Source organism: Balaenoptera ricei, chromosome 9 (genome assembly GCF_028023285.1).
Source record: "Balaenoptera ricei isolate mBalRic1 chromosome 9, mBalRic1.hap2, whole genome shotgun sequence".
In the NCBI taxonomy this organism is placed as follows: Eukaryota; Metazoa; Chordata; class Mammalia; order Artiodactyla; family Balaenopteridae; genus Balaenoptera; species Balaenoptera ricei.
Genome location: NC_082647.1, coordinates 13,915,676 through 13,930,571, shown reverse-complemented (window position 1 = coordinate 13,930,571; position 14,896 = coordinate 13,915,676). Strand labels below are relative to the sequence as shown.

Genomic DNA, 14,896 nt, shown 5'->3' with positions numbered 1-14,896 from the left:
CCACTGAAACTCCAGCAGTAAGCTATTATCACCACCTGGGTCATGCCTAGACCATTCTCCCCACCACAGACTCAGACACGCTGCCAACGGGGCAGCTACTGATGAGCCTCTTCCTACTTTCTGGACACCAAAAAAACAGAGGCTTAAGTCTCTCCCCCGGCTCAGATGCCCAGCACTTCCGCCTCGCCTTAGGCATCCCTGGCATCCCTCTGGGAGTACACGTGGTCCCCAGCAAGGCCTCAGCAGCAGCAGCTGCAGGTGAACTTTGGGCACTTCCGGAAGGGAGCAGCTTCAGCTAAAGATCCACCAGAAGGGAGCTTGCAGAAACACACACCTCAGTGGACCTTCAGCTATGACCATGACTGCAATAAGTTGCAATACACACAGTCCTAGATGTGGAGACATTTTCAATAGCATTAATTCTTAATACAGATATTACAACTATTAATTCTTAATTATAGATACTAAATTATTTTACAAATAGGCACTGTAAAAAGGTTATCTAAGGTCTTCCATTGGAGTGGTGGAAGGGTTTTTATTTTAATAATAAAAAATTTATATAGGGAATTCCCTGGTGGTCCAGTGGTTAGGACTCCACACTTTCACTGCTGAGGGCCCAGGTTGGATCCCCTGGTCAGGGAACTAAGATCCCACAAGCGACGCAGCACGGCCAAAAAAAAAAAACCAAAAAAAACCCATGTAGTAGAATTAGGAACAAAAACACCGTTATTTGCGGGTCTGAAGCAGGTTCAACCAGCACATGGCAACAGAAACTGTCAGTGCCACTGGCCAATAAAGAAGGCCTAAGGGTTAGTCTTAAAAATCCTAAAAAGAAATATATAATTTGATGATCCCAGCTGGTAAGATTTTCCTCTTTATCTCTTTCTCTCTCAAACATTTCTCAGCAGGCTAGATGTTTTAGGAAAGGTGTCAACTTTTCTCAATGAACCTATATCCACAGAAATTTGACTAACTGATGAACTGATCCAAGAGGCGAAAGAAACAAATATGCTTTGACATCTGCACATTTCAAAATGGCTCATTACACAAAACAGAAAGCCAAGTTACGGGTTTTTAAAATTGTTTTATTTGGGAAAAGTGCGTCTTACAAAAGGGCAGCTGCAAAATACAGAGACCTCTGCAACAATTACTTGTTTTTGCTTAACGTGAAAGAATGAGTGGTATCCAAGGAATCAAAGCAGTAGATGGACAAATCAGGGGCATCTCCAAGTTATTTTCAGGAAATAGAGCAACAAAACGCAAATTTATAATTTCTGATCAAGGAATTCTTCTAACAATTTAACTTTAGCTTATCTTGTGGATTACCACCCCTCCGTCCCCTTTCAGTGGAAAAGCATGACTTACTACTGCAAACCAATTACTCCACTACAGGAAACACCTTAGAACATAGTTTTGAATCACACCTGTCTAGCTGCAAAGCTCAGGGATGGAATGAGGCAAATACCCACAAAAACGAACACAAAAACCCGACAACAAAAACCCCTCAAATGAGGACAAAGGTTTGTCAAAAAGTGCCTGGACTAGAAAGTCTAGGAGATCATAAAACATTAAATACAACCATGTAACTGAGACCCAGTTTGTGTTAATACATGAGATAACCAGATAGTTTGAACTTCTATGGCTAAGCCCGTTTCCCTATTTATACAGACAGAGCTAGCCCTGCTCTATTAACAGCTACCAATATACTGCTTTGTCCTTTTTTAAGATCTATTTGCCACAGGAGGCTGAAACCACTAAACTTGAGTTTTTCCACTAAGGCTACAGACACTGCATCTATGCAGGGATGAGAAGCTTGTTACACACGCACACGTACCAAGTCTATCAGCCCTTGGGAGTCAACTTCCAACTCTGCATTTATTTTATCCCACTATATCTTTATATGTGTTCTTTCACAATTTTCCTATCAGGCTAAACACAGTAAAAATCTCAACACAGTCACACCTGGTTCTGGTTACCCAGCAGTAGTACTTGTGTGCAATTAAACAAGAGACCAAAACCACAGAACAAGTGCACAGGGTGGGGATTACAGGGCAGGGAACAGATATAAAAACACAGATGTGCAGAATTCACCAGAAACCTCAAGCATCCGCCTAAGTCTATAGCAGAAGGCTACGTGCCACAGTTCAGATCCTTCACCTATCACCCCAATTCCTGGACCCCAAAGCAGGGCCAAAGCTGTTAGTTTTGAACCTGGGGTCCTCAAAAATGAGTACTGGAGATCCAGAAACGCTACCCTTGAACTGTGTGAATCTGGCTGAAAACAGATGACGCAACAAACCTACACTCTGTCTGACAGTTAAATTCATGTTACAAAAAAACTAACTTTAAGATTTATTTTTGTAACTTTTTTAAACAGAGAAAACAACATATTCCTTGGGGAAAGGTGAGGGATTGAGAAGACAGGCCCTGGGTAAAAATTATTACGACAGCACCTGGAGTTGAGAGGCCTGCCTAGAAGAGAACCACGGGCGCTGCTGCCACCAGCGGGGACGGCTGCCGTCTGAGGCTCAGCAGACCAGTTCACACGCCCCGCAAAGCTGCTATAGATCCAAGTCATAAAAATCTTCCAGCTCATCGTGAAACAAGTCCCACTCGTCTTCAGAGTCTGTCAGGTCGTCGTCCCCACCTGCAGCCAAAAGCATAAGCAACATCTCGCCCAGCTCAAAGGTGACAACCTCTTCTTCGTCGTTGTCAAAGGGGTTGCCGTTCTCTCTTTCCTCAATGAGCTCCCAGAAGTGGTTCCTTCGTTGGGCCTGTAAAAAACAGGGCCGTGATAGGGATGGCACTGCCGAGTAGCATCTTCTATTCTGTTGTTTCTAAGGCAAAACGTCCAGCACACCAGAGGGCATGACGAACCAGACTTCTCATTTAGGGTTTCGACTTTACCAACTCCTCCCCTCTGGTTACTTGAGGCCAACAGTTTAGTCTAGAGCGTTAAGCATTCTAGTTTCTCCTCTCATAGCCCTCCCAGTTTGCTGAAGTTGGTTTCCTCCTGTAACGCTCTAGTCTCGCTCCCACTGTTAATCTTCTCCTTCCCCTACCCCAATCTGTGTGGGACTCAACTGAGAGTGTGGTATTTCCCCTCCTTTAAAAAAACAGTGAGAGTTACCCGGTATCTGCTTGATGTTCCCACTTTCTGTCTCTGTGGCTCCTCTCTACGGCCATCAGGGTACGCATGCTTGTAAAAACAGTTCCCTCCAAATGGGCAGCTCCCACGTCCTTCATCAAAATACCTGCACGCCTTGTTGCTGGAAAGGAAAATATCGCAACCCTTATTCACAGTGGATTTCAGGTCTGTATTTGACTATCATCCAGGGTTTCTTTAAACAGGGAGGGATAGAACTGGTAACGTCTGTTTACAGCCCTCCCCAAGGTGTGTTCTTAAACACGTGTGTGCTATTGCATGAAACACTGACTAGAAACAGAAACTGGTCAAGTCTAGCTGTTTAACAGCCCTACTACCGCAGATCCAGCAGAGAGAAAACCTTCGAGAAAGCCCACACACAAGAACATAGGACAACCGTAACATGGAATCAGGACAAGGCAGACCCCATTCCTGGGGCTTTAGCTCTATCAGCAGTGCAGACTCCATCGTAACGCAGCCCTTGGCGTGCACCCCAAGAACTGTGTTATAGGCAAGATACAGAACAGGTAAGTGTTATCAGCGGTGACAATATAAACTGTACTGGGAAGTAAAAGAAAGGGTAGGAAGGAGGTAGGAGTATATAATGCAGCACTGTTCTTTTCAAAGTGAACCCAAGCGACGTTGGGATCTTAGGTTGAGAAAAGGCTGCAGTGCTCATACCTCATTGCCTCCTTGTATTTCTGAATGAGTTTCTGCTTCTCTTCTTTCTCCTCCACCCAGTACTCACTTGGAATGACAAAGTTAGATGTGATCCGGCATTCTGGGCAGGACCTGGGAAACAATGAACAGGCTGCAATGCAAATTCCCCTTTACAGGCCCACTCTCCTTCAAGGACACACCCCGGTGTGTCACCTCCAGATTTAAAGACTTAACTGAAAGGCAAATGGGCTTTTCCTGAAAGGGTTCCACACACTGGTCACACAACTGACCATTTCTTTTGAGGCAAGACAAACCCCTTTATAAATTCAACTCAATGGCTAGCCAGTGCATTAAAAAAAGAATAACTTAGGTTAAAAAAAAAACAACAACAAAAGAAGACATTTCACACAGACTCCTTTTTCTTTCGTTTAAATAAATTTATTTCTTGTAACTTTGCTCTGTTTAGATTATGTAGTTTTTGTTCAGTTATGAGAACAATCTTTAAAGGATGGTGGATTATTGGCTAGCTTAATGGATGGAATAGGAAAGTGGAAAATGTAAAATGTCAGGAAACATACATTCAGAGCTAGATAAGTTTGTTCTCTGAACCTAAACTGGCTAATCCATTAAACACAATCTCCTCAGAAAAAAGCACGAAGATTCTACTAACTGATACATACGGTTTCCTCATTCAAATAAAAGTAGATATACCAACTAATCTAGAAGCTAGCTGAAATACAAAGAAGAAATCCCAATTAGAAGAACCCCCAGTTTCAAGATAAAATGCATGCATTTAAATGCGGTCCATCTGGTTGAAAGTTGGCACAAGATACTAAATTCTTCCCCAAAATAGAAAGCACAAATGGAGATTGGGGAGGAGTCTCACTTTATGATCTTGCTCTCAAATTGCTTAGCACTCCTCCACTTGCGAATACACTTGAGACAGTAGGTGTGGTTGCAGTTGGAGAGGATCCCGAAGCGGCGCTCACTGGGGTTGGCTTTCTCATAGACCACCTCCATGCAGATCCCACACACCATGTCCTTGCTGCGCTGCACAGCAAACGAGAGCTCCATGTCCTTCTCATGCGCCTCGATGCAAGACTAGAAAAAGTGGAGAGAGGTGCAATCAAGTCACGGAATCATGACCAGACTTCAACCTGACAGCTAAAGACTCCTGTGCAGAGAATCAAACAGTCAGTTGAAAAGATAATGTTCCCAATACGACACTGAAAACAGCTTTGTTCACCAGTGAGTATAGGTGCACTGACATCTGGGGACTTCACGATACTATAAAGTCAAACTCTGAGGACTCAACTTCAGGAACTAAAAAATTACCTAATTTTCTCTATCCTGCAACTCAACCCCTGCTGCTATTCACACTACAGACAGTTTTTCACACTACGTTTGTTGATTTTACTGTTTTCTAGCTGGAAAATGTAATTAGGATTAAGGCTCTAATTTACAACCTGTCAGAAAATAAGGGTGAAGGAAACTAACATTTATTAGGTGACAATTACGTGCCAGGCATATAATTCACATTCAAAATAAAACAGCTTTATTGAGATATAATTTACATCCCATATAATGCATTCATTCAAAGTGTACAATGAAATGGTTTTTGGTATATGCATAGAGCTATACAACCATCACCACAATCAATACTAGGACATTTTCATTACCCCAAAGGGAAACCCCAAACCCACAGCGGTCACTTACTTCCCCCCCGCTCAACACCCGCAGCCCTAGGCAACGACAAATCTGTGGACATGCTTATTCAGGACATTTCGTATAAATATGTGGCCCTCTGTGACTGCCTTTGTTCACTTCGCACATTTTCAAGGTATCTATGGTGGTACAATATATGATTATTTCATTTTCTTTTTATTGCTGAGTGATATTCCATCGTATGGAGAGACCACAGTTTGTTTTTCCATTTTCAGGTGATGGACATTTTGGTTGTTTCTGCTTTGGGGCTATTATGAATAATGCTATGAACACTCATGTACAAGTTTTTGTGTGGACATCACATACTTTTTATTTTAAATGAGGTATAATTTACATAACATTATATTACACATATTTTAATCTCTAATAAACATGCTAATTATAGGAAATACAAAAAAGCAATAGAAAAGTCACCCATAGTCCCATATAACCAGTTATATTAGTATATATTTTTATCTTTTTCCTAAACCTTTTAACATCTTTATTGGAGTATAATTGCTTTATAGTGGTATGTTAGTTTCTGCTGTACAACAAAGTTAATCAGCTCTACTTATACATATATCCCCATATCCCCTCCCTCTTTCGTCTCCCTCCCACCCTCCCTATCCCACCCTTCTAGGTGGTCACAAAGCACCGAGCTAATCTCCCTGTGCTATGTGGCTGCTTCCCACTAGCCATCTATTTTATATTTGGTAGCGTATATATGTCCATGCCACTCTCTCACTTCATCCCAGCTTCCCCTTCCCCCTCCCCGTGTCCTCGATTCTCTAGTAGGTCTGCGTCTTTATTCCTGTCCTGCCCCTAGGTTCTTCATGACCTTTTTTTTTTTACATTCCATATACATGTGTTCACATATGGTATTCGTTTTCTCTTTCTGACTTACTTCACTCTGTATGACAGACTCTAGGTCCATCCACCTCACTACAGATAACTCAATTTCGTTTCTTTTTACAGCTGAGTAATATTCCATTGTATATATGTGCCACATCTTCTTTATCCATTCATCTGTCGATGGACACTTAGGCTAAACCTTTTTTTTAAAAAAAAAAATCCCCTGAAGTAGGCACTGCTCTACCGAATATATGCAGGGGTTCAACCTGCTACATCACACAGCCAATATGCTGAGGAGGCAGAGGTCAAACCACACTCCACTGCTTCACCACCACCCACAGCCAAAGTAAGTTTATTAAAAGAGATGATTATGATTAGAAGCAAAATCTGCTCCAATAAATATAAGGTTTGTAATACAGGGTCTTCCCAACAAAAAAAAATTCATGCAGCAAATGGGCTTAGGAAACCATAGTTTGAAACCTTCATCCATCGCTGATGAGAATGTAAAACAGTGCAGTCACTGTGGAGAAAGTTTGGCAGTTGCTCAAAATATGAAGCACAGAGTTACCATGTGACCCAGCAACTCTATTCCAAGGTAATCAAGACATATGTCCACAAAAATTTACACACGAATGTTCATGGCATTATTCATGATAGCCGAAAGGTGAAACAACCCAAATGGAAAAACAAAATGTTGTACAGCCATACAGAGGATTATTACTCAGCCATGAAAAGGAATGAAGTACTGATACACACTATAACACAAACGAATCCTAAGAACATCATGCTAATCTTTTAGCCAGTCACAAAAGGCCACATATACGAAATGTCCAGAACAGGGAAATCCACAGAGACAGAAAGTAAATCAGTTGTTGCCAGGAGCTGGAGGAAGGGAAGAATGGAGAGCAGTGGAGCTAATGAGCCAGAGGTTTCTTTTCTGGGATAATGAAAATGTCCTAAAATTAGAGAGAACAGTGGTTGCACAACTCTGCAAATATATTAAAAACCAATGAAATGTGCATTTTAGAAGACTAAATTGTATAGAATGTGAATCTCAGAGAAGCTGTTATTTTAAAAAAGAAAGAAAAAGGAAAAAAAGCCCAAAGTCTGAGGTTCTAAAGCACAGTTTACTTGATAAAGCAGTCAAGAAGCCTAGGAAGGAAAACATCCCTAACTTAATGATAATCACCATTCAATTCACCAAACGTTTCTCTGAAATGAACTGACAATGTTGTGAAAGGGAAAATATAGTTCTCACACCTATTAACAGAATATCTTCCTTAAGACTTACTTTTATATGTTGTGATCTTTGGGCAGCATCCATTGGATGGAGGACCTGCAGCCCACACATATCACACGAGTCTCCGTGGAGATACACACAGTTCTCCCCATATCGGCACTCTCCCACTGCAGCATAGGGGCAGAGCTGCTTCTTTGTTTCCACTGCAGTTTGCTCCTTCTCTGATTCTTCCTTGGTCACTGAGCCCTGCAGGGGTGCTTCAGTGGAGGAAGGGGCAGCTGAAAACGTTTAAGAGTGTGGTAAAGGTCCAAAACGGATAAGGCAGATACATCAACTATAACTAAGGTAACTGAGAAACTAACTGAAAAGAAAAAAATGAAAAGAACTTCAATTAAACTCCAAAGCAGTCTATGGAACTAATTCCCTTACTCTTGAAAGAAATGAATTTCTTCTGATACTGACATTTCCAAGATTAGCCTTGTTCTAAAATTTTTTTAAAAAACCTTTTTACGTATTTCTTGTGCAACTGTACTTATTAAAGGAGAGAGGCTTGGGACTTCCCTGGTGGCGCAGTGGTTAAGAATCCGCCTGCCAATGCAGGGGACACAGGTTCGAGCCCTGGTCCGGGAAGATCCCACATATCGCGGAGCAACTAAGCGTGTGTGCCACAACTACTGAGCCTGTGCTCTAGAGCCCGTGCTCCGCAACAAGACAAGCCACGGCAATGAGAGGCCCGCACACCACAATGAAGATTAGCCCCCACTCGCCGCAAATAGAGAAAGTCCGTGCGCAGCAACGAAGACCCAATGCAGCCAAAAATGAAAAATTTTAAAAAAGAAAAAAAAAGAGAGAGAGAGGCGCTTCAGTTTTTCAAAACATTCTAAATTCATTACTATTGGGATTCAAAAAGTTTCTTTGACTCCATCTGTTAAGTCTTAGGTAACCTAATTTAAGAGTATTAAGATTAGACTAAATATGAAGATTGGAAGCAGGAAGCTTGTGAAAACTCAGCTAATTGATGAACTACTCTCTATCCCTCTAACTTGTTTTTATTCTTCAAAATACTCACTACGGCCACAGTAGGGCTGCCCAGGAACAAACTCAATGGCGTTCACCCAGTCTTCTGAACCCGCTCCTACAGTTGAAAAGTTTGAATTTCTTGACTCAGCTTCGCCCATATTCATTTCAACAATCGGTCCAACTACTGATGAGAGACTTGAGGAAGCAGCAAGGGGTGACTTTGCAGCTAGATCTGTAGCAGTTGCTTCTTCCTGTTTCAATGGCTTGCTGTGTTCATATCTTAAAAATAAAATAAAATAAAATTTAAAAAGTCGACAGTCACTGTCTAACCAGGAGCCTCTAGATGGAATATATTCCCCATCCTGTCCTTGGGTTCTTTTCAAACTACTATGCCTATGAATCACGTGGAAAACTGTTAAAAGGCAGATACCTAATTTCTAAGTCTGGGTGCAGCCCAGAGTTTTGCGAGTCTAACCAGCCCTCACACATGCCAGTGTGCTGCTCCAGGGACCAGTGTGAGCAGCAAGGCCACAAACCAGGGGTCAGCAAACTTAAAGAGTCAAATACACACAGATTCGGGGCTCTGCAGGTCATACTGCCCATGTCACAACTATTCAACTCTGCAGCTGTGGTTCAAAAGCAGCCATAGGGGGCTTCCCTGGTGGCGCAGTGGTTAAGAATCCACCTGCCAATGCAGGGGACATGGGTTCAAGCCCTGGTCCGGGAAGATCCCACATGCCGTGGAGCAACTAAGCCCATGCGCCACAACTACCGAGCCTGCGCTCTAGAGCCCGTGAGTCACAACTACTGAGCCTGCGTGCCACAACTACTGAAGCCCACGCGCCTAGAGCCCGTGCTCTGCAACAAGAGAAGCCACCGCAGTGAGAAGCTCGTGCACCGCAACAAAGAGTAGCCCCCGCTCGCCGCAACTAGAGAAAGCCCGCGCGCAGCAACGAAGACCCAACGCAGCCACAAATAAATAAATTAAATAAATAAAATTTAAAAAAAAAAGCAGCCATAGGCATTATCTAAATGATGATGCGTGCTGTGTTCCAGTAAAACTTTACAAAAACAGCCTTTGGTCAGGTTTGCCCTACAGGCCATATAGTTCACCCACCCATGCTGTAAGAACATCTATTACCCTTCAAATTCCACTCTAATTAGGAGTTTCAGACAGTTGACTACCGTTCCCATGGCAAGTCTGCTAAAGAGATTGTGCAGTCAAAATTAACACTGATTAAGAAAGCAAGGCTGACACTCAAATTCAACAAGTAAATATGTGAAACATTTTACCAACACATAAAATTCTCCCAATATTAAAATGCAGAGATAGTATTTACAAAATATGCAGTATGTATTTTCTTTTCCCACATCCATCCATTCACCTAATTTTCTTTTCTAAATTCTTACCCTACACCTCTCCTGATTGCTTTCCATCTGTAAAGTTATCATTGAACCTTATCCCCAAATACAGAAAAAAACTGTTTATTTCCTTTAAGAAGCACCTTGCTGCCTGAGAAAATCCTCACAATTCTTTGAGTATTTTATGCTGAGAGATTCACCCAGACACAATAAATTATGAATGCAGTACATGAACTGTGTTATAACATATAGTATGTATCTAGCAGTTGTTGTAACTGATTAGTTAACCGGGCAGTACTGACCATCGTTATAAGTGTCTGTGTTTACATCTAACGAAGAGGTAAAACTTTAACTAAAGACTGTCCTTTAGCTTATGGCAAACATTTGCTGAGCTGGTCTTTATCCTTATATTATCTCAAATCTTCCTATTCCTACTCCTAAGCAGTAGGTAACCTACTCTGCTTTGCAGTACAAGTAATTTGAGTATCCTGATATCAGCTACAAAACCCAGTGCATTTATCCCACAGACTGGAATTATGCCAGCTGAAGATCAGAAATATGCTCTTTTACTTGTACCACCTCACTTCATCATCAAAAAACTATGAGAAGGTATTATTTCATTTTATAGATGACGTGTAAGTAGTGCTCTAGGTGTAATGTGACTCCAAAGCCACCCTGTACAAGAGAGCAGCCATTAGCCATATCTAGCTATTTATACTTAAATAACATTTAAAACTCAGTTCCTTGGTCCTGGCACTAGCTACGTTTTCAAGTGTTCCATAAGTAGTCACACGTAGCTAGGGGTCACCTTTTTGGGCATTCACACTATCGCACAAAGTTCTATTAAACAGCACCGCTCTGAAGTTTGTTTCAGAGCCTTAAGGAACCTTAGAAATCTATCCCCAGATCCTCACATTTTAACTGCTTTCACAGCCTTTAAGTTAGAAAAGAACCCGGGTTTCAGAATTAAGACAGGCTTGAATTTAAAATGCCAGCTTCACCAATAGAGAAAGCCTTCAGGACTTTGGGAAAGTATTAAAGGATTAAATAAAACTAAATGTCAAGATACATAAAGGGTCTAAGAAATAGATATGACACCCATATTTTAGTTCTCTTTCTTTCTCCTTTGCCATATTGATCTCAAGAATTTCAGGGTAGGGGCTTCCCTGGTGGCGCAGTGGTTAGGAATCTGCCTGCCAATGCAGGGGACACAGGTTCGAGCGCTGGTCTGGGAAGATCCCACATGCCGCAGAGCAACTAGGCCCGTGAGCCACAATTACTGAGCCTGCGTGTCTGGAGCCTGTGCTCTGCAAGAGAGGCCACAATAGTGAGAGGCCCGCGCACCGCGATGAAGAGTGGCCCCCCCTTGCCACAACTAGAGAAAGCCCTCGCACAGAAACGAAGACACAACACAGCCATAAATAAAATAATTATTTAAAAAAAAAAAAAAGCTAAGAGCCATCTTTAAAAAAAAAAAAAGAATTTCAGGGTAAATGACTCAAAAAACTACTTAAAAGATAGGACTCAAATGCTTATCACCATCTATCAAATTACAAATACTACAAAGTTTTTGAAAGGAGTGCATTTTGGTTTTAAGGAAAATTTATCAAGGAATCAATAAGGTATAAATAAAATTTTTGAAAGCACAGAATATTAGCAAGAAAGTTCACATCTGTAAATAGTGCAGAATATATCTATATAAAATACGCTTCTAAAGTAAAAATTTGTGAGTAAGCACTAGGAAAGGTAGAGTACAAATAAGAAAGAATAAAGCAAGAAAGAAAAAGACAAAGGCAAAAGCAACACTCCCACTTTGAAAGGAGTTTACTAAAAACTAATGGTTCAGTGAAGCATGGAGCTCTTCATAGAACAGGGACCGGCCACCTACGGCCCTCAAGCCAAACCCAACGGGAGCTAGGAATGGTTTTGGCATTTTTAAATAGTTGGAAAAAAGATCATTTTATGACACTTAAAGTAACTGAAGTTAAAATTTCAAGGACTTCCTTGGGGGGGTCCAGTGGTTAAGACTCTGCACTCCCAATGCAGGGGGCATGGGTTTGATCCCTGGTCGGGGAACTAAGATCCCGCATGCCACACAGCACGGCCAAAAATAAAATTTTAAAAAATAAATAAAATAAACTCTCTCTCAGAAATGTTTAAATTAATTAACTAATTAATTAAACAAAATTTCAGTGTCCCAAAATGAAGTTTCATTGGAACACAGCCACATCTATTAGCTTATGTATTTATCTAGGGCTGTTTTAGTGCTACAAGAAACCGTATGGCCTGCCCAGCCACAAATATTAATTCTCTGGCCCCATACTGAAAGTCTGCCAGGCCGCATTAAAGAGAATTCTCACATCTACTGGATTCACAGTCCATGACAGTGGCTTTGTAAAGTTATTAATTCTTTAAGAAATTAACACAGAATTGCTGATCCTTTAAGCCACAGTGTTAAGAGGTAAGTTAATACTGAGGCAACACTGAAACTAATATTGAGTTTTTCTTTCACATCTTGCAAAAAATACTTTCATACAGTATCAGTTTCTGTCTAAGGAAGTTTAATCCATTTTTCTTCTACCGCTACACAAAAGACAGACATTTCTCCCTGTGGTTGGCTTGCAACTCCCCACCCCCAATCATTCTGAGATTTGATATCTGCCTTTAAAGATTTTAACTTATGGGATTTGGTAGGTCTATAGGGCAAAAAAATCCCTCCAAAGGGGAATTCCCTGGTAGTCCAGTGGTCAGGACTCCGAGCTTCCACTGCAGGGAGCATGGGTTCAATCCCTGGTCAGGAAACTAAGATCCCACACACCTCACGGTCACGCCAAAGGAAACAAGATCTACCATAACAATGGTTGTCAACCAAGGCAGTCCTGTCCCTTTCCCCAGTGGCTGTTCAGAAACAATGACTAGGAGTTCTAATGGCACTTATGCAGTGGGGGCAAAGGATGCTAGATCGCCTGCAACAGTCCTGAGCAACAAAGAACTGGCATCACTAAATAACAGCAGCCCCGTTATGCAACACGGATGCAGCAATACTTCTGCAACACGGATACAGCAACACTTCTGCAACACAGATGCAGCAACACTTCTGACCTGTTGGAACTAGGATATCATCTTTCATTATAAACTATTCCCTTCATGAGGAGTTAAATTACTCAAAATCCCTGGGCATTGGCCAAGTTGTATAAAAAGATCTCTACATAGTAAGAGTGACAAGTAGGCTTAAGCCCCCAAGTACAATTTTAATGAGGAGACAAACAATCTTGGAACAAGCCACTCCATGAGATTCCTTCCTTAGCTAGTCTATAATCAAGCTCTTAATAATCACCTATATCAGCCTGTCCCAAACAATTATCATCAAACTTTCCTTTCAGGTAGACTATTGGGATGTAGGTTTCCCTAACTCCTTTCACTTTACCCTAAGAGCACTAAACTCAGCTCAAATCAGGATCATTCCCCAAAAAGGGAGCTGTGTACCCTTACTAAAGAGAAAACTAAAAAGAAAAAAGCAGTTTGTTAGGTGACTTGCATCCACCTAAGTATCAGAGCCTCACTGAAACAGGGCACCTACCTTACTCCCTGGCCTTCAACCTTGGTCTCCCACAAGGAAACCCACTCTGAATACAGGGTAATGCGGAAGATGGGCTCTGTACATACTCCCAAGGAGAACATGGAATGCCATTTGGGGCTGGCAAAGCTACCTGAAAACTAAGCTGATTAACACATGGAGCCTAGGCCTTAGCTCGGATTTCTTCAATTTACCCCCTTACTTCCCAGTCATTTCACCTCTATGGTCCAATCATATGAGACTCTCTTCTGAAATAAGAGGCTCATCTGTTAACAACCATACTTTTCCACAATCTATCACACAATATATTATTCTCCACATCTCTCTGCTGCGCACCTTACAGCCCTGTGTCCACTCTCGCCTACATTCAATTCCTCTCTCCCTACAGTTTACAAGGATTTTCAACTGACTGCCTAGTCAAGGAATTAAGTTGGTTTAAAAACCCTGCAGAGGAGGTGGAGTCAAGATGGCGGTGCGGGAAGACGCGGAGTTAGCGTCTCCCCACAGCTAGGGCACCTGCTGGCCGCGGGTGGTGGACTCTGACACCCAAGGAGACAGGAGGAACCCCAAGGTGAACCGGTAGGACGTAGGGAGACTGACAGTGGGAGATGTGGAGGCCAGACAGGATCGGTGCCCCTGAGGGCGGGGAGGTCAGGAGAGGCAGGCGGAAAGAGCCATCCAGGAGGAGCGGGAGAGGAGCGGAGGGCGACTGCCCCACCCACTGGGGCACAGGGAGCCTGCTGAGCTCCCAGGTGAGGCCCCCCTGTCCTCCAAACCCCCCTCCAGGCCGCGTGGGTCCTTGGGGGCACAGGAGGGAGGCCGGGGAGATCACGAGAGGCAGATGGGAGGAGCCCTCCAGGAGGAGCTGGAGAGGAGAGGAGGGCGTTTGCCCCGCCCACTCGAGCCCAGGAAGCCTGCTGGGCTCCCAGGTGAGGTCCCCCACCCTCTGAGACCAACCTCTGCTCCTTGAGCCTAAGCCCCACCCCCCACAGTCCCCAAGGCCTTTTCCAGCCCTGTGGGTCCTGAGCACTGGCCCTGCCCACTGCCCAAACCTTGCCCTTGCTTAGGCCCCACTCTCCACAGCCAAGGCCTTTCTCCCCGCCTCCGTCCTTTTGCATTTTCCTCCTCCTCTTTTTTTTCCCACTATTGTGGTACTGATGCACATTCTGGTTGTTGACTCATCTATATTTTTATTTTTATATTCTTCCTAAAATATCTGTTAGTTTCCTAAGCTAATTTTATTTTTTACTATATTATTGGTTATTTTTCTTTTTTTTGTCACCCCAGGCAGCTTGCAGCATCTTGGTTCACAAGCCTGGAGTTGGGCCGAAGCTCC

General features: G+C 42.7%; 1 protein-coding gene across 2 annotated transcripts in view; it reads right to left on the bottom strand.

The window, feature by feature from the left end:
* Nucleotides 1-1,064: 1,064 nt before the first annotated feature.
* The window catches only part of MKRN1 (makorin ring finger protein 1), a 29,767-nt gene continuing 15,935 nt past the window's right edge, over nucleotides 1,065-14,896 (bottom strand). For both annotated transcript variants that reach the window (XM_059933225.1, XM_059933226.1), the window contains exons 3-8: nucleotides 8,671-8,900; nucleotides 7,653-7,879; nucleotides 4,692-4,906; nucleotides 3,827-3,937; nucleotides 3,131-3,269; nucleotides 1,065-2,774 (exon numbers count right to left, since the gene is read on the bottom strand). In XM_059933225.1, the coding sequence (XP_059789208.1) occupies nucleotides 2,562-2,774; nucleotides 3,131-3,269; nucleotides 3,827-3,937; nucleotides 4,692-4,906; nucleotides 7,653-7,879; nucleotides 8,671-8,900 (1,135 nt within the window). In that variant the 3' untranslated portion in view covers nucleotides 1,065-2,561. The remainder of the gene's footprint in view (nucleotides 2,775-3,130; nucleotides 3,270-3,826; nucleotides 3,938-4,691; nucleotides 4,907-7,652; nucleotides 7,880-8,670; nucleotides 8,901-14,896) is intronic.